Here is a 24,064-nt window from a genome sequence, read left to right as displayed (position 1 = left end):
AAGAAATTGACTGTATAGCTTTCATTGAAATGCCAGCATCTTGAATTTTAAATTTTAGTAGAACATCCAATAACTCTTGCAGTTTAAGAACCGCAATCATGGTGCTTGCTTAAAAACTGCTTCTCAAAAGCAGGATATTACACCCTCATTTTCTCATCCAAAAAGGAACTCAGTCTAACTCGTCATGGACAGACCTGCTGACCTTCCCGATTTTGTCGGGAATTTCCCAAATGAGATGCACTGCTTGCAACTTCCTGATAACAGTTTTGATTTCCCAATTTCGGAGCCGCGCTATGTTACAATATTATTGCAATTATTTGCGCGAAAATGACAAATGAAAGCGACGATACTGGAACTTAGTGTTACTAAAATATCCAGATATGAGTCCTTCACTGTTTGACGGTTCGGCTTCATATATTGCTCAAGTAAACCTGGCAACAGAACTTGTGCACTACTTTTACTTGATCCTAACTCGGTGTTGCCTCGTTGGCCATAAATACGGAGATCTTCTGTATTATTTGTGAGACTTGCGTTGGCGGATAGCTCAATATTGGGCCACGGTTTTTTGTGGTCTTGTATGAATCTGAGTGTGACAGGAATATGACCTGGCACACAGCGCCGTGTTGTTTTTCCCTATTTTGCATTTTCAAAATTTGGCAGGCCTGTCATGGAGAAATTGGTTATCTTAGATAGGTGGCTTCTTGGACATGGTCATTATAATATCGAAAAAAATGCAAGGGGTAAAGTGGGAGTTGTTCGTTTGTACTAGTCACTGTCTTAGACAGGTGGTCGGTAGAGCAGGTTCAACTGTATTGATAAAAGTCTGGACTTTTCTTTTGTTGCACAAAGTATCCTTTCGTGAAACAGCATGCGATATGTGCATTTGGTTCATTCTTTGTGAAGAAAGAAATGAAATAACTGACACCAAGGGAAATGGGTTTATTTTCAACAAAAAATAGTTCTTCTTGCAAAACTTGTTATGTGTCTGTCACGTAATGTGTAAGACTTCATTAGAAATATACGCAAAAAGTTGTCTCTTACCGCATTTAGAATTGTGCAATTCTCCTGAAAACTGATACCATAGGCATCAACTTTTAGATTTCGGCCAAACATCTTTGGCCTGTCTGGTTGTGATACCCATGGAGCTGGTGGAAGAGCTTGTTTGGCTTCTTTGAAAACCTAAATAATATTAGACTAGAGTAATGGGATAAAATAATATTGTTAAATTATGAAAATAACAAAAGCAGACTGGGAAAGAATTGTGTCTTTTTTTATTTATTGCTTATTCACACAAATGTAAATTAGTCTTTTAGGAAATAATCTTCAAAACCTCCGAAAACTGAAATACCTAGTAAGATACTCCTTTGATTTTATGCAGTGGCGTCCAAAAAAAACTTGACAATGATTCACCCTATCTTCTTGAATAAATTCTGCATCATCTGACACATTAATTATTCAACTATGGTAAGAGTTTCCCGAGATATGGTCATTCAGAACTGACCTTAAAAAATCATGCTTGGCAAAATTCTTTGAAACCAAAGAAATGTGAAAGTGTGTTTGCACTTGTATTGGAATGTATTAACATTGTTGGAATAGACATTTATTGCATATCAAAGGAATGGAACATTTTTATGTGTGTAATAAACAATATATTATTATGATAGTTTGTAACAGATTGGAAAACTGAGCCGTCACAAATACCATGCAAAACTTAGACTTAACATTACGTGTGCTCATTTGTATTCTACAAAAGGTATATTGGTTTTGGGTAGAAGAGAAACCATTTGAATGAGGACTGTGTTAAACTTTGGACATAATAATTTGTCATTTCATCCCAAATGTCACAGAGAGCTAAAATCAAAGCGTCTAAACAGGGAACAAAGTTGCGTTTCTTAAGCTGCTGTTTCATGGAGCTCCACATATCTGTTAGATTCATATCAGGGCTTTTTACTGATAACCACTCCGTCTTTGGTATAATTTGCTTTTCCACTAACTGTTTGAAGGCGTTGGCCCAATGAGAAGGTGCTTTGTCATGCATAAAGATGTGAACTTGAATGACACCATTACAAAAATAATGACATGACATTCCATCACTTGCGCGATGTAGTCATCTAAACAAAGCCGTCCCGTGATTCTCACAAGCCAGACCACCCCAAAGCATGACATTTTTGCAGTCTCTGTTCCTCATTGACAGATGATTATGTCCAAAATCTTAACAAATGCACTAATGCAGGCCAAGCTCAAAAAAGGTTAGTGCTCTACACGAAACCAAAAGCTCGTAAACAAAATACTCACAAGCACATTTAACCTTAAGTCCACATTTTGCGTGGTATTTGTGACTGCTAAATTTTCTGATTTGTATTAAAGTGTCGTTATAAATCATTTTTCATTTCAGAGACAACAGTATTCTCTATTTTTTTATATGCAATTCATGTCCATTCCACCAATGTTAAAAAACACTCGAATATAAGCGCAAACACACTTTTATGTTTCTTTGATTTCAAAGGATTTTGCCAAGCATGATTTTGAAAGATTAATTTTGAGTGATCATAACTCTGACGACTTTTATCGTAGATTAAAAATTGATCTGTCAGATTATGCATAATTTATTTAGCTTTCAATTGGTATGTTGCGTGAGCAGGTAGTGCAAGGCTTTTACATGATTATTGGGTGAATACTAAGAAATAGGGAAGACATTCAAGTAAAAGTAAATGAGACTTTATTGTGAACTTTTTAACACCTTCTCAGAATTGATAGTCAATGTATTGTTAAAAATGTTACCAGGACAAATCCATGTTCCTTTGTCCTTGCCAGCTTGTAACATTTCAGACAACCATGACAAAACTCATTTTCAGCTGCCTCCCATACCAGCTAAAAAGCCCCAAGTATGAGGCACCAAGGCATGAAGACTCTTAAATATATTTTTTGAAGCAGCCACTAATTTGTTTCTGGACAAAAACATAGGTCCAGTTCAAATTTCTATTTGGATGAAATTCAGCACTTTGTCCACTTTTTCTTTCACTCAACAAACGATATGAAAACTGTTTGATCGCTGTCATGCCATAGAACTGGGCTCATCCCTTTCGTAGAGGGGCTTTCACTTTTCACCAAAGAATCTTATAGTGGTAAAGCAGATTGGTAATTTAGGTCTTAATTCTTATTTGCTATCTTAACCATACATCGCTAAAATTTTGTGACAAAGTCATTCATACTTACTTTCCATGAGGGTTGCTGTCTTGCAAGGAATAGACAAATGCCGTACCTACAGATAGATTATGCAAACTGCCTTTACAAAGTCTTCTGGCTATCGGTAGGGTTCGATCTGAGTCGAAGTTAGCAAAGGCAGCACTTTGTTTTGATGTTACCCTCCAGTCTATTTTGACAAAGTCCACAGCGGTGTGGGTGGCGCCGCCTACGCAACAGGTGAACACCCCAACAAGCCGCTGAATCTGCGTGATTCAACAGCCCATTAGCCACTGGGCTGCAAAATGCCACTTGGGCGGTTGAATAACGTGGAAATTGGGGACTGGTGTGATATAGGCGATTGATTTACTGAAGGATTATAACACTTTGCAGTAATCTTTCAGACTCGGGATTTTAACATAAGGTGTATATTAAAAACTGTACTACATTTTTTGAAATTTTTTTCACTTTGGCAGTTGAATCACGTGGCTAGCGGTATCTATTTTTTAATTTGACCAATATTATAAAATAGAATTGGAGGACTGGATGAAAATGTGATTCTAATGTGAGGAGATGAAAATAACAATCTGTGTCATTCTGACGGACAAGGGTAAACGGAAATTACACAAAGTATGGCGTTTTGGCCAATAGGAGTTAAATATATGGGTCATGAATTCATTTATTGTTCTGAAAATTCCTTCTAAGGTCAATACTTAAGCTTCAGTATGAAATGGTGCAACTGCTAGTACTAGATTTATTGCAAGCATAAACAATTCTAAGAGAAATCTTATGAAAATAGTCTCTGGTGAATGTTACTTTTTCATACCTTATGTATACTGAATTTTTATCCCCCAAAAAGGCACACTGGTCAAGCTTTCTCTACAGTTCTATGGATACTTTATGCCCAGACTAGGAAAGTTATTTATTTGTTTGTTTTAGTAGAGGTTTTACGGCGCTCGCAACTGCATAAGGTCATATGAGCGCCAGAAGATTAGAGATGTTACAAGAGAGTAACAAACATAAAAAAGAAGAAGGGGAGATAAGGACGATAGATGTTTCATAGGAAAGAGGAAGCAGACCACACCAGAGCACCCGCCAACCACCCGCAAAGTTATTTATGATATTTGTATCAAATTTTTCAGGAGAATGCCCATATACCTTTAAACAAAGTAGATAATCTTTTGATGATTTGTTTGATTTTATTTTCCCAGTTTACAAAACAGGATCTTAACTTACCAGGTCTCTTGATCATAGATACCCCTGGCCATGAGTCTTTCAGGTAAGTCAATGTTTGTGTATTGTTTTTGTACCTTTTCCTATATGAGTGGGTGAATGGGTGTGTGTGTGTGTGTGCAGTGTGTGTGTGTGATGAAAAATTGAGCACCCCTGAAAAAGGATGGGAGTTGTTGCAACCGGACAGTGTTGTTTCGGAGGTCATTTGGAGCCAAATGTGTGGACTCTCGAGTGACAAGCTACCAGCCTCTTACAGAAATGTCTGATCTGATTGGGATATGTGTATATTGACCCATTCTCCCGGAGAGAAGACTCAAACGTCGCTGGCTGAACGTGGTTTCTGCGGAGAAACGACAGAGTCGTTTTTCGTATGGTTTTATTAAGTGGTTTCGACTGCTATTTCCAGCAGTATTTTGCGGCTTCCAAATGTATTTGTGTCAAGACCGCAAACTTCACTGCTAGTTCAGTTAATGGTCGGCTTTTTAAATTGAATTTTGCATGTTTTTCTTTAGTCTGAAGTGTCGATCGATATAAAGTAAGCCTGTTTGTTTCCAATGGCAACAATGGTCTTGGGCAACAGTTCATGCTAAAGGAAAACCAGTAAAACTTTTAGCTCGTTGACATGACTGATATAAGCTTTTCTATATGATTACATTGTCGGCGACGCTGTCTTAGACTTCATTAGTAATTTCCAACAATGAGAATAGCAGTGGCAATACTGACAACGGTGATGAAACTGACCAGACTTTGAGTGGGCATAGTACTCTATCAGGGATAGTAGGTGGATCAACCATTTATATATAACCTGCTCCCAAAGTCTAGGGACCCGTAGTGGTGAGATTGTGGGTTCGGGGGTTCAAACATCAGCTCGGTCCAATGTTGTGTCCTTGGAAAGGCTTTTTACCCGAATTTTCAGTTTGGCTTGGTCCTTTCGGCGACTGATGTTAAACTTTGAGGTCTCACCTCTTATCACTTTGCCCCCACGGGACGCCAATTGGTGACGGTAAGAAGCGGTCCCTTTTTCCCCCCAAGGACGCCGATCGGCGCGGTGTGATATGGCATGTACCGCATCTGTATCCTGCTCGCTGCGTTGGTGGAAAGTGTTAAAAAACCTAATAGTGATGATAGGGTCGTTAAATCGATACCCTTTCACCCAAAGTCTAGATCTAGTGCTAGCAGTGTTAACAAAGCTTTAGATCTATTGTTCATTGTTTCAGGAAGCAACATCCCTTCATTCTGGACATATCCAGTGATGCTCAGTTGCTCTCTCCAAAATGTCGCTGAAGGTCTTTCTACTGATTGTGCCAGTGCATATCTAGTTTTAATATTCTTCTGTTCTTTCCTGCAAGGATGCCAGATTTCCCGCTTCCTTTTTTTGTATTTCCAAAACCATACTCTCCACAGCAGTACTGGCTTCTGCCTCCTTTTCTTCCTCTACAATCAGGTGGCGAGAGAGATTTTTCAGGATCTGGACCTAGTCTGGTTGAACTGTGCTGTCAACTAAGGTGGCCTCACCAGCCAGTCTGTCGGCTTTTTCATTTCCCTTAACGCCTGCATGGCCAGGGCAGAAAATCTATGTGAGCGATCGTATTGGCGTTGCTTTGATCAGTTGAATCCATTCTGGTCTCAGGAAACCTTTTTCTATCCTTCTGAGGGTACATATGGAATCTTTGATGAGAACAGCATGGGTTGTGTGGGGGCGATCTTGGGTCATCCATTCAAGTGCTTTCGTGATTGCTTTAATTTCCATTCGCATGCTTGATGTAGCTGTGCTGCAGGCTCCAGATGTACTGTGGAGGATTTTATTGTTGATGAATGCAACAAATCCCCATCCACTTCACTGGCTATTTCTTTTCACTTAGCCATCTGTATAAATTACAGGACCCCCTGCTTTTGAGTTTTTGTCAACAATCTCGTTGATATCACTCTCGTTGATGGAAGCCGCAACATTTCCTCTGTCTCTACCTATGCTTATTTTGACCTTGGTGAGGTTCCTGTATTCTCCCGCCACCTGTTCCCATTCTTCGCCAAGTGATTGACTTCCAGTACACAGATTTTTCTGAGGTAATCCTCTGCTTCCGCCATCCAAGACTTTCCTCTTTTGATTCTGCCTCTCTTGTTATGAAGTGCTTTGTGAAGTGGATGACCTTTCTTGCCCATTACACTACTTGTGTAGTATTGCCACTATTAACTAAGGTGATATACATATATACAAACATTTCTGTTGAGTTTCAATCTGTATTTCATGGGTAATGGTGACAGTAAGCTGGACAAAACTCATCCAACTAGTCAATTTCATATTTTTCAGTTATTATCCGTCTTTATTGCATAATTGCTTTTACATAATAACCCAAAGAACCATGCAGCCCATCTAGTATGATAGCTCATTCAATTACCCCTCCAGCGGTATCAAATGTATATACTTTCATTGAAAAAATATGGTAGCAGAATCAATTTGAGCAAGATACCCTGTTGTAATAGGTGCTTCTGAGAAAATTAATTCTGGCTTAATGACGAGTCTGTGCAAAAAAATTCAGGGCGCAAAGAGTTAACTCCTTAACCTCTCATGACACAGGGTCAGTTCATGCTTCAATAAGCAGTTTTGGATCTCCAGGAACAAAGAGTAGCGCTAGATGTAGTGGTCAGGTGCCCCTAATTGGACCTGGTTTGGGGGCTCTCGTGGCCTTGAGGTTAAGGTGTTGGCCTCTCATTCAAAGGTCCCGGGTTCGAATCCGGGTTGCGACCGAAAAATTTTCTTCTCTAAAATTGTCTCCTTTCACCTCCTTTCCTACTCTCTAGCAATATTCTGTCGTCTGCTCTCATCTCCTCTTTCTGCCCCCACCCCTTCACCTCCTTTGCCCCCTCCTCTGGGCTCCAGACTCTTTCTGCAGCCTTTCTACTGCTACTCCTTGACTCCTTACAGCTGTCTTTCTGCCACACCCCTGATCTTCTGGTAGGAAAGATTTACACCTAGCCTTCTCGGACAAGGGCGAAAAATCTCGGAGGGCTGATTTTAGGATGTACATTGTACGGAAAGACGGCATCTTGACATTCAATGTTGAATATACTGTGTACAGGAGCTGTCACAAAAGGGTTAAAACCCACTAGGCAGTAGTGACCCTGTTCCCCATCAGATGCTGGGAGCGACAGATACTAGTGAATACTGTTTTGTTTCATGTAGAGCATGTTTTTTCTTGTTTTTTGGAAGTATTTCTAATTTAAGTTCCAACCAAGGCTTTGTAATTTGAAGGCAAGTTTAGATTTTGTTTTTAAAGTGGTTTTTCCCCTTTGTTTAAGTCATATCGTGTTACATTGTTTTCAGAAAAGGGTTGTTGGCCATTATGGATGGTAGATGTAAACTGACTGTAGATGAGGCATCTCATTTGCTATAAGTAATTCAACTTGAAGAATTGAGTAGCTATCGTTTTTAAGATGATAGTGAGGACTCTAGCTTGAGTGGTGAGAATGATGTGGAACTAGAATCACGTGTAAATAAAAAATCAGGTGTCAGTTCTAGTGGTGAACCAGTACCAGGGCTAAATAGGCCTGTAAATTGTTTTCTTCCTAAAAGTTTATTTCATCTTATTGTGTATTTACTTTCCTTCAGTTTAATATGGAACACTTATGTGTTGTCATTGACAACTACAGTTCTACAGGGATTATAATGAGGCAAGGTGTGCTAGGCTTAGGTGACTATGGAAAAAACTCTGGGAAAAGGTGGTGAAAAACTCAGGGTTAAAAGAAAACTTCTAATTGTTTTACCTGATAATAATAAATAGCATTTGTATAGCGCATATCCCCGCTCAACAGCAGGCTCTATGTGCTTTACACTATATTATTACCCCAGCAGACCATAGAACACTCCGAAACATTCTCAGCTTCCCGGGAAGCATACAGTGCAAGCAGCCGATTAAGCGCTCAAACACTAACAGATAAGATCTTTCGCTGTCTATAGCCGGGTACCTATTCCCACCTGGGTGAAGTGAGGAAAATTCGTGTAAAGTGCCTTTCCCAAGGACACAACGTCGGGTCCCTGACGGGATTCAAACCCACGCCCTTACGGTTGCGAGTCCGAGAGCCTGACCACCGACGCCACATGATGCGCTTCCTGATGACGATAAGGTTTTAATTCTGAGGTGAAATACATTATGTAGATTGAAATAAGGTGTTGCTCTTTTCTGTTGTTTCCATCTATTTGTGTAGTGTACTGAACTCAAATTGAATGAGGAAAAACATGCAGGGTTAGTGGATTTTATGACAATGTTGTAGAATTTTGTAGCTACGACAGCAACATAAAGCTGTCTATTGATTCATTGTTTTGTTTTGAGTATTATAAGTTCAAAGCTTGCTTTGCTTCAACTTATTTGAGGTCCATCACGTTCCCAGGGCTGCCCAATATTATGAGTTTGGTGGAATCTTTACGATTTTTTTTCAAATTTACAAAATTGTGCTCGTAACGCCCTTGATTCTGATGGTCTTTTTCTGTACTTCGAAGCAATGGTGCCTTGAGTTATTAGTAGTGTGACTATTAACTCCTGCTGGCTCCATTTATCACTCTGTGCCGTAATTTTCCATTACAGCTTAATGTTGAATTAACCTCAGTGAGTAGTTTAATGTTATGTCGTGGTTTAATTTTACTTCAGGCTGAGAAAAAATGAGACAAAATCTATTATTTTTTAAAATCGCACATATTGTAATGACTGCCACGTTTCAAATAGCTTTGAATAGTTAGTGCAAAATTACTGAATGTTGAATAGCAGAATCGAAAGCGCACAACTCTAATTTACATATGAAGCTCAACACCCACAGAGCTTATCTTTTTTTAAATAGTACACTGTCTAGTGAGTCGATGCAAGCAAATGTCTTATATGTGCTGTTTCCTCCTGTTTTTCAGCAACTTACGTGTCCGTGGAACATCATTGTGCGACATTGCAATCCTGGTTATTGACATTATGCATGGGCTGGAGCCACAGACCATTGAGTCCATCAACTTGCTGAAAGACAGGAAGACGCCCTTTGTTGTAGCGCTCAATAAGGTGGAGGCATCAAGCTTTTTAATATATTTTAAAAATTAATTTCCTAGCTCTGATTAAAGGTTTTTACCTGTTCCCATCACAAATTTTGTGGGAACGAGTGCAGGTTGATATTGTTGGGTAGGTGTGGATACCATGTTTTCAGAAAAATGGCTTTTAAGGTTCCTAGGATTGTTCTCCAAATGATTATTATCTATCAATTGGCCAGCCATGCTTGTTTCCAAAGCCCTTGGTACAGTTGCTCCTTAAACCGCAACTTTAAAGGACAGTTTTCAAAACAATTGAACACTTTCAGAGTCATTAAAACATTTTCAAAACAAATTCACAGTCAAATAGAACTAGAAGTTTTTCACAACACAAACCTTACACAGAGAATCTCCACAACACAGAACCTTACTCCAGTCGTAAACGAATTTGTTGCCAAATAAATACCAAACATCCTGCTCTGATAAATGGGCAGAAGAGCTTTGATTTGTTATTGTAACTTTTTTCAGCTGCAATTCACGTTATTATTTAAAATAAAGGTTTTGTTTTCCACTGCTCAGTGAGTGTTTATCCAGTTGGACCTGCAACTTACAAAGTGTAATTTGACTTTGGCCCCTTAATAAAAAAGTAATTGAGTTTGACACCCTTGGCTTAGAAGCATAGCTGGCCTTGATCTAACTGAGGTTTTTGGGGAGACTGTTAGTGTTAGACATCATTTTGACAACACTATCAACCACCACAGAGGTACAGCATAGTTTTAGTACTTCTTAAGAAGGGTCAAGTCTACAAATAGAAATTGAATAGGACAAGACAGGTTTAACTTCTTAGTGTGTCCATCTATTCTTATGGATCTGGAGATTGACAACAGCAAAATAATTAACTGGTTTGCCCTCAAAAAAGAAAGATGAACAGACCTACTTTTCAAGTAAAGGTGGGACTCACACGGTGTCTTTCTTGGTCCCCTAAAAGCAGGATTTTAGCAAATGCAGTGGAAACTGTGTAAGACGGCCCGCATTCTTGAGGAGAAAAGTGGCCATATAAGACAGATGGCCGTCTTGCAGGACTGATCAAAATGAAAAAAACAAACCATTTCCTTCTGAGGTCTCACTGGAGGTGGTTGCAGGCTTAGGACTGGTGGATGTAAGGCTTTAACATGAATTTGCGACAGAAGCGTCGCTCATTCTCCGAGTGGTGGCCACCGGTGTGTTTGTTTTACCATGGCACTCGGTCTTCATCGTTTTACATATTTCGTTCACTTTACCCTTGCACAAAATTTTGCGCAGCATAGTTTTAATACTTTTTAAGAAGGGTCAAGTCTGCAAATAAAAATCGAATAGGACAAGACAGGTTTAACTTCTTAGTGTGTCAATCTATATCTATGTAAAATTTATAACAAAAATGTTTGGGGTTTTTTTTTTTCTTTTGAAAAGGGGGAGGGGATAGGAAGGTTTTCGTGACATTTTTGTTGTTGTTAGTCTGATTTTCTTTTAACCTTTTGAGCCCTGACCTCCTGAGGCTATCATGCCCCTCTGCCTGAGGTCCTGAATGATATATTACTAACATCCATAAGATCATCAGAATCCGTTTTCATATCCCACTGAGGGTAGTCTTCGTCATTACCATCATCTAATTCAGAAAGACTTTCAATATAATCAATAGCATTCTGTGTAGTAAACACAGTTTTCAATGTGCATTTTGTCCCAGGCTGGCCGGGTTGGAGATAAGGTCTGGCTCACCAGTGTACCGGTGGCTAGGCATACGGGCAGTTTCACTCGTCTCGGGTTTACTGGTGGCAAGTGCTCAAGGGGTTGATTATGATTTTGTGCGAGATAAAAACATAACGAATGTTTCAGACGAGGAAGACTAAGTGCCATGGTAAAAATGGGTCACCACCACTCAGGGAACGAGCCACACTTTTACCGCAAGTTTGTATTGATGTCCATTGTTACGGATGGGTAAACAGAGCAACTGCTCACTTATGAGTTGTGGGAGGGGCTTTTAGATTTTGGCGGATCACATGCCTCCCTCACCAGCCGCTGAAAATTTATTGTTATCAATTGGTCAACTTGGGTAAACAGTAGAAGGTTCATTCATTGGAGGGGCTAACAATGACAACCGGTGTATGGATCATGATGGCTCATCCGCATTGACCCAGACTGGTATGTAATTTCTGATAAAGCGTCAGGTGATGAGAGATTTGCATGGCCATCTTAGACAGGTTTTGTGGGGTGGGGTGTTGGTTGATGGAATATATTGGCCAGAGCCGTGTTGAACAGGTAATTGTTTCACGTAGTGCTAATACAGTCGAACCTGTGTAACACGGCCACCCATTGTCAAGGATAAAAGTAGGCGTATAACATAGGTGGCCGTCTTAGGTAGGAGTGATAAATATGAAGAAAGCAAATCATTCTCCTCGGAGATCCAAACTGGAGCTAATCCCAGGCTTTGGACTGCCAAAAGGCTAATTCAAAAGGGTTTTTGTTTTCTTTTGAAAAGAGGGGGGGGGGGGGGGGTGAAAGAAGGTTGTTTTTTTTGCTGTTTTTTTCTTTGGTTAGCTTTTTTCTTGTTGCTAATTTTATGCAAGGGTAAACTAAACGAAATATGTAAAACGATGAAGACTGAGTACTATGGTAAAACAAACACACAGGTGGCTACCACTCGGAGAACGAGTGACGCTTCTGTTGCAAGTTCACGTCAAAGCCCATTGTTATTTTGTTACAGATTATAAGGTTAACAAAACAGTGACCAGTCACCTCACATACGATTTGTGTATGAGTTGTGGGCAGGGCTTAAAGGTTATGACGGATCACACGCTTCCTTCACCAGCAGTTAAAAATTTATTGTTACCCATTGGTCAACTTGGGTAAACATTCATTTGAGGGACTAACAATAACGAGATGTGAATGTATTATGACGGTCCGTCTACAGCGTCAGGGGTCCATTCAAAATTTATGACAAAGACTAGGGCAACGAGTGACCACGCCTGGCCGTCTGAGGCAGGTAAATTTGACAGCGTGTTGATAAAATAAGGTGGCCGCAGCTGCATTGGACAGGTGACCGTTTTACCCAGTTAAATTATATAGAAAAAAGGCAGGGGGGGGGGGGGGGGAAAGTGGCCGTTTGTACAGGTGTATTATATAGGTGGCCGTCATGGCAGGTTCGACTGTATATAGAAAAAAACTCGAGGGGGGGATGGAAAGTTGCTGTTTGTATAGGTGGCCATCATGTCAGGTTCGACTGTATTACCTTGTCAAATCAGGATCTTTGTAGAAAAAAGTATTTTGTAAAAGTTTCATTTTCTCTACACACCTGGATGTTATGGGGTTAGGACTGTTGGTGGGATCTTGAAAAAGTGAAACAGTTGCTCTGACCTATCAGGCACCACCAAGGAGTATGACCAATATTCCCTTCACTCTTAGGTTGACAGACTGTATCAGTGGAAGCCTCAGCCCCAAGCAGATGTTATGAACACCATCAAGAAGCAGTCATCACACACCAAGTCAGAATTTGATGAGAGGTCCAGGCAGGTCATACTACAGCTGGCTGAAGAGGTCAGTATCACCATTGTCTACTTTTGTTACAAATATTGTGTAGTTTGATAGTGTATACTATAAACTCTGTTAGAAAATTAAATGCCGAAGACTTTATTTTTAGACCCAGGCCAACCATATTGTATTGCTGAGACTATTTCTGGTGGAAGTGATGTTGGTTACTTATTTTGTTCCCTTAAAGAAATAGGAAAGCCTGATGATTTTCTAATCGTCTGCAGTCAAAATTATTTATGTGAAAAACACAACTGTGCAGGTTTGCAATACGTTTTGAATTATGAAAATCTGTTTAAAAACAACTTTTTAATACATTTTGTCTATCTTAAGGGGATTTTTGTGATACTGATTTGCTTAAAAAATATATAATCAAAGGGTATGGACTGACTTTCTTGACTTTGAGATGTGATAGCAAGCAAGCTTGATGTCACATTGAACTTGAAAAACTTGCAGTGTTTTTAGCTTGGGCTTTCTTTAAAGATTTTACTCCCCTTTCAACTGATATAAATTACTGTGCCAAAAACAAGAAAAACTTCAAACAAAATTTCAGATTCCTTTCTGCGGCAAAAAAAGGGTCTCGATCGAGGCAGCCTGAGACCAAGGAGAAATTATTGGGAGGCTAAAATCATCATTAGAATGGAGCTCTTAGTAAAGTGGAAGGAACAGCTTCCACACAATGATCAGGCTGACCCCTACTGTCCTCTCTCTTGTTTAGCAGGTTGTTTTATTCAGACTCAGAATAAGCCATAACCAACTGAAGTATACTATCTGTACACAAAGCATAGTAGACCTGCATGTTTGCCGACAATCGTCTGAAATCCGACAATCGCGACCCAACCCGCGAACCGGCCGATGCCATCGCTAAGCCCGCCTGTATCAGTCAATGTGCGTAGTGCGAGGCCTGGCCGACGTGTATTGTCGGAACCTAAGTAGAAATGCGAATACGAAAAAGGAACCTAAATTATCTACAGTCAAACCTGTGTAAGACGGCCACCCATTGTCAAGGAGAAAAGTGGCCGCATAAGACAGGTGGCCGTCTTAGGCAGGACTGATCAAGATAAAGAAAACAAACCATTCCCATCTGAGGCCCCAATCGAAAGTAGCCCCATTGTTGTTGTCTTTGTTGGTGTTGTTGCTGTTGGTTTGTATTTCGTTTGTAATTTTTATTTTGTCGCTGATTTTGCACAATAGTGACAATAAAACGAAATGTATCTGACAAGGAAGACCGAGTGCCATGTTAAAACAAACACATGGGTCGCCACCACTCGGAGAACGAGGGACGCTTCTGTAACAAGTTCATGTTGACGTCCTTTGTTACTTTGTTACAGACTGGGTAAACAGTAACCACTCATCTCACTTACGATTTGTGTATGAGTTCTGGGCGGGGCTTATGGGTTATGAGGGATCACACGCTAACTCACCTGCAGCTGAAAATTGGTAGCTATTGGTCAACAGTGGGAGGGGCCAACGCAACATGATCGGTTGGAGGGACTACCTAACAACAACGACAGGTGATTGAATTATGACGGCTCGCCCACAACGCCAGGGGCCAATGCACAATTTATGACAAAACGTAATGGATTGACTAAGGTGACCGTCTTAGACAGGTGTTATTGCTTAGTATTATAGGGGTTGTGTGTTAAATTTTTGTGGCCGCGTTGGACAGGTGCCCGTTTTACACAGTTAAATTATATAGAAAAAAACGCAAGGGGGGAAATGGTAAGTGGCCGTTTGTACAGGTGGTCGTCTTATAAAGGTGGCCGTTAGGCCAGGTTCGACTGTACTTTCAGTTTCGTGCTCGAGCGGCCATTTTTAATTTCGTTTGTTGACTAATTCAATTGTTCAGATCGTGTGGATTCATTCATCAAGTCCGACTCTCTTGTTCTAATAGAATCTAGATCTAGATCTAGATTTAGATTTATGTAGATCATTATAGACCTCAATGGAGGATTCATATTCCAATTCTATTGTGTCAAACCCTATCATAGGTTGTGCTGTAATATTAATATTGGTAAAAATAAGCAATTCATCAGGTGCATGAATTATTTATTTATTTAGATCTCTAGATTAGTTCTAGAATCTAGATCTAGATTCTAGATCTAGAATCTAGACTCAGCTGAGTCCCTCTGTTCGGAATCGGATGCGGATTTCGAGTTCAAGGCCTATTCCTATTCACTTGTTCTACAAGATCTAGATCTAGTCTAGATCTAGATTTATTTAGATTACTAGATCTAGATATATAGATCTATATGGAGGATTCATTATATTTCAATTCTATTGTGTTATTGTATCAAACCCTATAGCAATGTAGATGTAAGCCATATAGATCTAGAATCTAGATCTATATGCTCCTTGTTTGTTTTGGAGTGTGGTTTTTTAATTTAATTTTTTTTTTTCCATTTAAGACTTGTTTTGGCCTTTTTACATGAGGCCCGTTGCAGGTTCTTTTTGGGGGTAGGGTTAGGGTTAGGTCTCTTCTTTATTGTGTTTTTTTGGGGTGGTCGCTCGTTACCCTGATGTCCTTCCTTATGACACCCACAAAGGCTTTTTTTTTTTGGGGGGGGGGGTGCGCAAAATTTTCAGACAATCTGGTTGAGGCTCACATGCAGGTCTAGCATAGGATCAGCAACTCAGAGCAATGTTGCCAGCCAAACAGTAAATTATACACCACAAGACTGCCCAATGCATGAAGCACCTAGGAAAAAGTATTGACCAAACCCATGGCAAAGAGCCCCAAAACTCTGTGGGAGCCTGGAGCACTTGCGGCAAATAGCAGACTTCGCAGGACAGACTGGGATGTCCATTTAAAGATGAATAATGAGAAGAAAAAGGCTTTGTCCCTAATGGCTTTCCTTTACTGATTTGAGACATGAAATGATTCTGCTTTTTTATGCAAATTTTCTGCCAAATAAAGTAAACTTTTTCTGTTGCCCGCAAGTGCTAAAATTGTGGTAAGAATTTATGTAAGATTATGTTTTACTTTACCATTCTGACGATTAGAACAATATATGCCAGCACCACATCAGGGGACCCAAATGTAAAATCAAATTCCATTCTTTACAACCCTACCCCAGGTTGGGGAGAGGAGGTCATGAGTCCCCCTATGTTAGGGCATAAAAAATTGTTACTTTACTTTTACTTTTTCATCCTCTGTTGCCGTTAAGCGTTGAGGGGAGATACAGTTTTCTATGGTAAGCCAGCTCCACAGCTCTTTCAGTTGTTATGTTATGTTTTCTCAGGGTTTCGTTGACACCCTCGATCCACCTTTTGCATAGTCTTCCTCTTCCTTTATAGCCTGAGTGCTTGGTGTGATAGGCTCTCGAGGCAGGCTGGCCAGGTGACATGCATAACAGGTTGCCAAACCATTTTATTCTCTGTCTTTCTATGTAATGCAGGCAGGACTCAATGCCGGTAGCTGCTCTTACTTCTTCATTTCTCTACCTGTCTCGTCTTGTGATGTTAAGGGTTTTGCCGAGACATTTAATTTTCCCATGCTGTGATTTTGCTTTCATGGGTTTTACTTACTGTCCAGGTCTGGCACTGGTAGTATAATGTTGATATGAATATTGAGGTGAAAAGCTGTCACTTTGTGTACATGGAGATGTTTGGATGAGATAGGGGGGGTGCAAGATGGTAGGTGACAGCGTTGGCCTTTTGAGTTAGCATTTCTATTTCTCTGTCTTTGGACCCGTTTTCAGAAAAAGTACTGCCAAGATATTTAAACTCCTTCACCTGTTTCAGCTATTTACTATTGACATGGATGTTCAGGGGACTACGGTTTCGGCTCACTTTTATAACTTCTGTTTTTTATTTTCTGTTCAGTTCGGTAGTGTGATTTTGGAGGCTTTGTTGGTTTGGATAAATAAGATATTGATTGTCTGCGAATGGATGTTCATTTATGCTTTCTGGGCTTTGGTTTGCATCTTGCGTTATTGTGTCCATATATATTATAAACAGGAGGGGAGATAGAACGCATCCCTGTCGTACTTCAGATCTTACTTTTAACCAGTCTGTATTGCCTTCCTTTGTTCTTACTGAGCTTCTTCTGTTGGTGTATAGAGCTCTGACATTATCTAACAATTGTCCTCTGACACCATACTTTTCGAGTGTCTTCCAGAGTTTTGCATGGTTTACTCTGTCAAAAGCCTTCTCTTAGTCTATAAAGACGATGTTGTATTCTTTTTTGTGTTCGATTGTTTTTTCGCATATCTGTCTTAAATGCGAATACAGCATCCGTGCATTCTCTTCCCTTTCGGAATCCAAACTGAGCTTTGCTCTGATTTCTCTCTACAATAGGTCTTATCTGCTGTTCTAGTGATCTTTGTGTATATTTTCCCTGCGTGACTTAATAAAGAGATGCCTCTGTACGTTATGTAGTCCTGTTTGTTGCCTTTCTTTATCCATAATGGGATCACTATGGCTTTGTGCCAGTCTTCTGGGCATTTCCTTTGCTCCCAGGAAAATTTGCCTCAGCCACAGTACGCCTGTGTTTCCCCAAGCTCTTATGGCTTCCACTGTGATGTCATCTGGTCCTGAGGCTTTGTTCTTGGGGCTGGTTTTGAGTGCCTTTTCGATTTCACAGAGAAGTATAGATGACTCTGTATGCTCTCCATATGGTTGGAACTCTTCTTGTTGTCAGTGGCAAGTGTCTGGGTTGAATAGTTCTTGGAAGTAATTTTCCCATCTTTTCTTAATGGCATGCTTGCTGAGAATGGCATTACTCTCTTTATCATTATAGTGCATGTTGGGTTGTATGGGTCTTTCCTTACGTGCATGCTGTTCACACTTTTATAAGACTCTCTAGGGTTTTCCTTGCAGATTTTGGTCAGTTTCTCGCCATATATTCTCCATTCATTTTCTTTAGCAGTTTTGATTATTCTTTTGGTCTCTCTTCTTGCTTTCCTGGATTTTATTTTGGCTAAAACAGCACCTGGACATGGATGGCTGGTGCCTCTATAAATAAATCATTGATGGTCAATAGTCTTGTTCGGTCTTTGACTTCTGCCATTTCTTGAATATCTTCTTTTTCATATGAATTGCTTCTTTGGTTTCATCATTCCGCATGTTGTTCTGCCTTTGTTTCCGCCTATTCGTTTGGTGCCACAACTGTTTTTCAGTATTTCTGACAGGGATTTTTTAAAATGTTAAACGCTTTGAAAATTCTATCGCATCCGGAGTGGGGCGGGGACTCAAAACACCTTCTCCACTTGTACATCTCCCTTGTCCGGTCCAGGCTTGACTACGGCTGTCAAGTCTACGGATCGTCAAAACCACACGTCTTAAAAATACTAGATCCAATACAAAACCAAGGACTCCGCCTCGCTCTGGGGGCTTTCCGCACTTCTCCGGTGGAGAGCCTCCAGGCCGAGGCCAACATACCACCACTCTCACTCAGACGCACACAACTCTCACTACAATACGCAGTTAAACAGAGCTCAACACCGGAAAATCCAGCGCACAACAGCATTTTTCAAACAAATCCAGAAACCAGAAACAAATTCCAAAACAACGAAAAACTCATCAAACCTTTCGGCCTCAGAATCCTTGCGGACCTCAAAAACTTACACTTTTCCAAACAAGACATCCAACAAATTCTTTTCCCCGACCTCCCTCCGTGGCACCTCACCCAGGCAAAAGTAGATTTACAGCTGACCACACACAACAAAGAAAGCACAGACTTTTCAAGCAGAATACAAAAAACTAATAGATAAATACCCTGGTGCGGAGCTCATCTTCACGGATGGCTCCAAAAAAGACAATGAAGTGGGCGCCGCAGCCCTATCTCCCAACAATACACACCAGAGGAGACTCCATCCTGAAGCCTCCATTTTCACTGCGGAGGCCACTGCCATTGACATGGCACTGGACTCTGTAGAAAATTCTCCTAACAAATCTTTCCTTATCCTTTCTGACTCTCTGTCTTGCATCACCTCACTCACAAACCACACACTCTTACACCCAAAAATAGTTAGGCTACAACAGAAAATCCATACACTATCCGAAACAGGAAAAAACATCATGTTCGCATGGATACCCAGCCATGTGGGCATCCGAGGAAACGAGCAGGTAGACGACCTGGCGAAGAAAGCTTCATCCCTTCTGCTGGGATCAACGACAAACACTCTCCCACAGACTGACTTTAGAAATAAAGTCAAAAAGTACACCTCCAGTCTGTGGGAGAGCCACTGGGAAAACCAGAAAAATAATAAATTATATGAAATTAAACCCAAACTAGAACAGCGAAATCCTTCGGATCTCTCCAGAAGAGACGAAGTCATTTTTACTCGATTGCGCATCGGACACACGTCCCTGACCCACAAATACCTCCTACAGGGAGATGAGAAGCCGTTCTATGTCGGATGCGACACAGATTTTACCATTAGACACATTTTAACAGAATGTCTAGACTTTGGAGAGATCCGAAGGAAATATTATAAATGCAAGAAATTGCAGGATATTTTTTCCGTCGTTGTTCCCAGCAGAATTTTAAATTTTATAAAGGCCATTGGCCTTTATGGCGAGTTGTAGAGTGAATTTGATATTATTTAAAAATTTTATTGTTACTTAAAAGTTGTTTTAGATCACAAATGTATTTACACCGAATTTAAATATTTTAACTTTTTAACATTTTAAAGTAAATTAGTTAGCCAGTCGTGAGGTGAACTTTCGCAGAGGTGAACAACTTGTGTTTCGCGCGCTCATATGACCTTAGCAGTTGCGAGCGCCGTAAAACCTTATACTATACGATACGATACAGCTGACCACGCACAACAAAGAAAGCACACACACCAAAACTTTTTAAGCAGAATACAAAAAACTAATAGATAAATACCCTGGTGCGGAGCTCATCTTCACGGATGGCTCCAAAAAAGACAATGAAGTGGGCGCCGTAGCCCTATGTCCCAACAGTACACACCAGAGGAGACTCCATCCTGAAGCCTCCATTTTCTCTGCGTGGTCCACTGCCATTGTCATGGCACTGAACTCCGTAGACAATTCTCCAAACAAATCTTTCCTAATCCTTTCTGACTCTCTGTCTTGCATCACCTCACTCACAAACTACACACTCTTACACCCAAAAATAGTTAGGCTGCAACAGAAAATTTACACACTATCAGAGACAGGAAAAAACATCATATTCGCATGGATACCTAGCTATGTGGGCATCTGAGGAAACGAGCAGGTAGACGACCTGTCGAAGAAAGCTTGATCCCTTCTGCTGGGATCAACGACAAACACTCTCCCACAGACTGACTTTAGAAATAAAGTCAAAAAGTACACCTCCAGTCTGTGGGAGAGCCACTGGGAACAACAGAAAAACAATAAACTATATGTTATAAAACCCAAACTAGAACAGCGAAATCCTACGGACCTCTCCAGAAGAGACGAAGTCATTTTCACTCGATTGCACATCGGACACACGGCCCTGACCCACAAATACCTCCTACAGGGAGATGAGAAGCCGTTCTGTGTCGGATGCGACACAGATTTTACCGTTAGACACATCTCAACCGAATGTCTAGACTTTGGAGAGATCCGAAGGAAATATTATAAATGCAAGAAATTGCTAGATATTTTTTCCGTCGTTGTTCCCAGCAGAATTTTGAATTTTACAAAGGCCATTGGCCTTTATGGCAAGTTGTAAAATGAAAAATGAAAACGTACTATTTAAAATTTTTATTGTTACCTATAAGAGTTTTTTAAAATCACAAATATATTTACACTGAATTTTAATATTTTAACATTTTAGCATTTTAAAGTCAATTGGTTAACCAATCGTGGAATGAACTTTTGCGAAAGTAAACAACTTGTGTTTCGCGCGCTCATATGACCTTAGCAGTTGCGAGCGCCGTAAAACCCTATACTGCATACATACATTACACCGAATTTTAATATTTTAGCATTTTAAAGTCTTAATAGTTAACCAATCGTGCAGTGAACTTTTGCGAAAGTAAACAACTTGTGTTTCGCGCGCTCATATGACCTTACGCAGTTGCGTGCGCTGTAAAACCCTATACTACTACTACTAGAGTAAGTATCACAGGTCTATGATTCATGTCGATATTGTAGATTGGAACAGCTCTCGAATCTTTGGCTGTATGTCATTGTTTTCTGTGCATCAGGATGAAATCAATTTGTGATGCCTGGTTCAGGTCATTCCACCTTTACCAGGTATTGATTTGGCTAAGTCTGTGTTGGAAAAATGTGTTTGTAATCTTCATGTCGTGCTCAGCGCGTAGGTTTAGTATCATTTCTCCATTGCTGTTGCAGTCTGTATCTTAATCACTGTGGGGTCCAAAGTGCTCTTCCCAGGATGTTCTTCTTTGTCCAGCTCTCCCATTTAAATCTCCCAAGATAAATATATCTTTCTTGTTCTTGATGGTATTAATGTGGTCACTCAGGTCTTGGAAATATGGTTGTCTATCTTCCTCTGTATAGCTGTTGTTACAAGGAGTGTATGTTTGAATGTATGTTGTTGTTATGCTACCCTCTATGAGTTGTGTGCTCACAATTCTCTCTGAGATCTGGTTGATTTCATAGTTTGTATCCATTTTGGCTTGGTGTATGATGAGAGCTACATCATGTTTGGCTCTCTTCATTTTCAGGTGTTCCGCTCCAGATCAGGAGGTAGCCTTTATGAGTCAGCTTGCTGTGGTTGCCTCTCTTCCTTATGTCTGACAAGCCCAAGCCCATGATTGTTATTTTCTTTCTTTCCATGAAATTCACTATTTCTGGTTCTTTGTCTCCAATGAGGTAAAAATATCAAATTCTCTCGTCCCAAGAAAGCTCAATGCCTAAAGATTCTATTTTTCTGGTAGAGCAAGTTGTTTACCATGCTCTTAACTTGTAAATTAACTCTGACGAGTATGCTCATGCCTTAGCAGTAGCAGGGATCCCTTTAGGATGAATGACTAGAATATTAGCTTTGTAAAAAGCTTTTAAACATACCTGTCCGACTTTCTGTGTCAAATCAGCAATCTCTTTACAAAAATGAATACATTTATCATTTATTTGATAGGCACGTGTCAAGACGCGGTGGAATCAGGCACTCATCAATTTTTAGGCATATGGAGTTATTGATAATATCTCAAAGCCTCTTCGTCTGTCTTGCTTTGGATTTTAAAAAAAATACTATTAAATCTTGAATTTAAAAAAGTCGAGATATTTATGTTGAAGGAGGGTTAAGGTCGCTTGGTCTCAGAAGTAAAATTAGAGAAAATGGCCGCCAAAGTTTAGTCACTTCCATAGCTTGAGAGTCCTTGAAAACTTTACAATTTTTATTCCTCTACTCAACGTTTGTTGGTAAAATCCGTACAGAAATATTCTTTTAAATTAACATAAAAGATGGTGAGCCCCCCCAAAAAAATTTCAATAAAATTTGCCAAGCCAGCAGAAAAAAGCCTCTATCTTTGAGTTCATTATTTTGACATGCGCCTGATTTCACCACAATGCCTCACATATGTACGATATTTCTGAAAGTTTTTGGTCTTAAAGGTTCATACACTTTTTTTTTAGAAAGCTTACCTAGCAGCCATAGTCCTGCCAGTCAAGGATGGCTGATCTTCAAGTTGTCAAGATATAAGCCAATGAACTCTGCCTCCAGTTCAGATTTTCCTTTCACACGCTCTTTGCAAGACTCCCGTATGTGTTATCCGCATCATTGTTGAGTGAGTGTTCATCCAATTTTTTTTAACCCTCCTCAGGGCTTGAATGCTGCATTGTTTTATGAGAACAAGAACCCCAAAGAGTACATATCCCTCATCCCCACCTCAGCGCACACAGGGGACGGCATGGGCAACCTGGTGGCCCTCATCTGTGAGCTGTGCCAGACCATGCTGGCCAAGAGGCTCATGTACAGCACCAACTTGCAGGCTGTTGTCATGGAGGTATGTACAATGACAACCACACCTCACACACACACTCCCATAAACATATACACACGCATGTACTCACACACCAGGGCTGCCAGTTTTTACCGATTTTTCAGGTTTTTACCTGTTCTACTACTATACTGATCAAGGTGCCCAAACTACCGAATTGATGCTGAGGTTGAAATAAAGGTTAAGGAAGTCTAGTTATTGACTTGTAAAATAACCTTTGTTCTTCAAATTGTTATTACTTGTCCTGATAAGGTAAGTTTAATTTTTTGCCAGGTACATTGCAGTATTTGTTCAGCTTTCTACTTTTAGCAAGTAAGTTTCACATAAACAAGTGGGCGTACCAGAAGTTTGGGCATCATATCAGTGCTTAGTAGTCGTTCAAGAAACTCAAGATTTTCTTTAATTTTAGTTACCATGCAGATTCCCTAATTAGACCTGCATGTTTGCTGACAATTGTATGAAATCCGACAATCGCGACGGGGCCCACGACCCGGTCAATGCTATCGCTATAGGCCCACCTGTATTAGTCGATGTGCGAAGTGCGAGGCCTGGCCAATTTCCAGTGCCCCCTTTCTCTCCAGTTGGCTTTGTCTACACTTTTGTTTTCGTGCCGACTGCCCACGTCGGCGTTTCCGACATAAATATTGGAACCTGAGTAGAAATATGAATACAAAAAAGGACAATAACGTAAATTGAATCTACTTTGTTTCATGCTCGAGCGGCCATTTTGAATTTCGTCTGTTGACCGATTGTTCAGATGTGGATTCATTCAAGGCCTACTCACTTGTTCTACTAGATTTAAATTTATATAGATCACTATAGACCTCCATGGAGGATTCAAATTCATAATATGCTTATGTTGGTAAAAGTGCATTTCATCACGTGCGTAGATTATTAGACTCAGCTGAGTCCCTCTGTTCGGATGCGCATTTTGTTCAAGGCCTATTCCTATTCACTTGTTCTACTAGATCTAGATCTAGATTGACCTAGATTACAAGATCTATATGGAGGATTCATATTCCAATTCTATTGTGTTATTGTGTCAAACCCTATTATACCCCCAGTGGGTAGGGGGGGTATAAATAGACCCACTGCTCCGCCAGCAGAAGGTGCAACCCCTTCGCTGGCGATTTGTCGCCCATGGACATCTACGCTCAGGTGCACATGGGCGACACTTGCTTTGGTGTATCGTCTGTCTTCTATC

General features: G+C 40.3%; 1 protein-coding gene across 1 annotated transcript in view; it reads left to right on the top strand.

Annotated features, from left to right (window-relative positions):
- Positions 1-24,064, top strand: part of LOC101856744 (eukaryotic translation initiation factor 5B) — a 114,064-nt gene that overhangs the window by 39,400 nt on the left and 50,600 nt on the right. Inside the window, exons 15-18 of the mRNA XM_005102443.3 lie at positions 4,395-4,462; positions 9,311-9,452; positions 12,854-12,985; positions 22,684-22,866. Of these exons, the coding sequence (XP_005102500.2) occupies positions 4,395-4,462; positions 9,311-9,452; positions 12,854-12,985; positions 22,684-22,866 (525 nt within the window). The remainder of the gene's footprint in view (positions 1-4,394; positions 4,463-9,310; positions 9,453-12,853; positions 12,986-22,683; positions 22,867-24,064) is intronic.

Source organism: Aplysia californica, unplaced genomic scaffold (genome assembly GCF_000002075.1).
Source record: "Aplysia californica isolate F4 #8 unplaced genomic scaffold, AplCal3.0 scaffold00325, whole genome shotgun sequence".
Lineage (NCBI taxonomy): Eukaryota > Metazoa > Mollusca > Gastropoda > Aplysiida > Aplysiidae > Aplysia > Aplysia californica.
The sequence above is the reverse complement of the archived record's forward strand: the minus strand, read 5'-3'. Positions and strand labels throughout refer to the sequence as shown.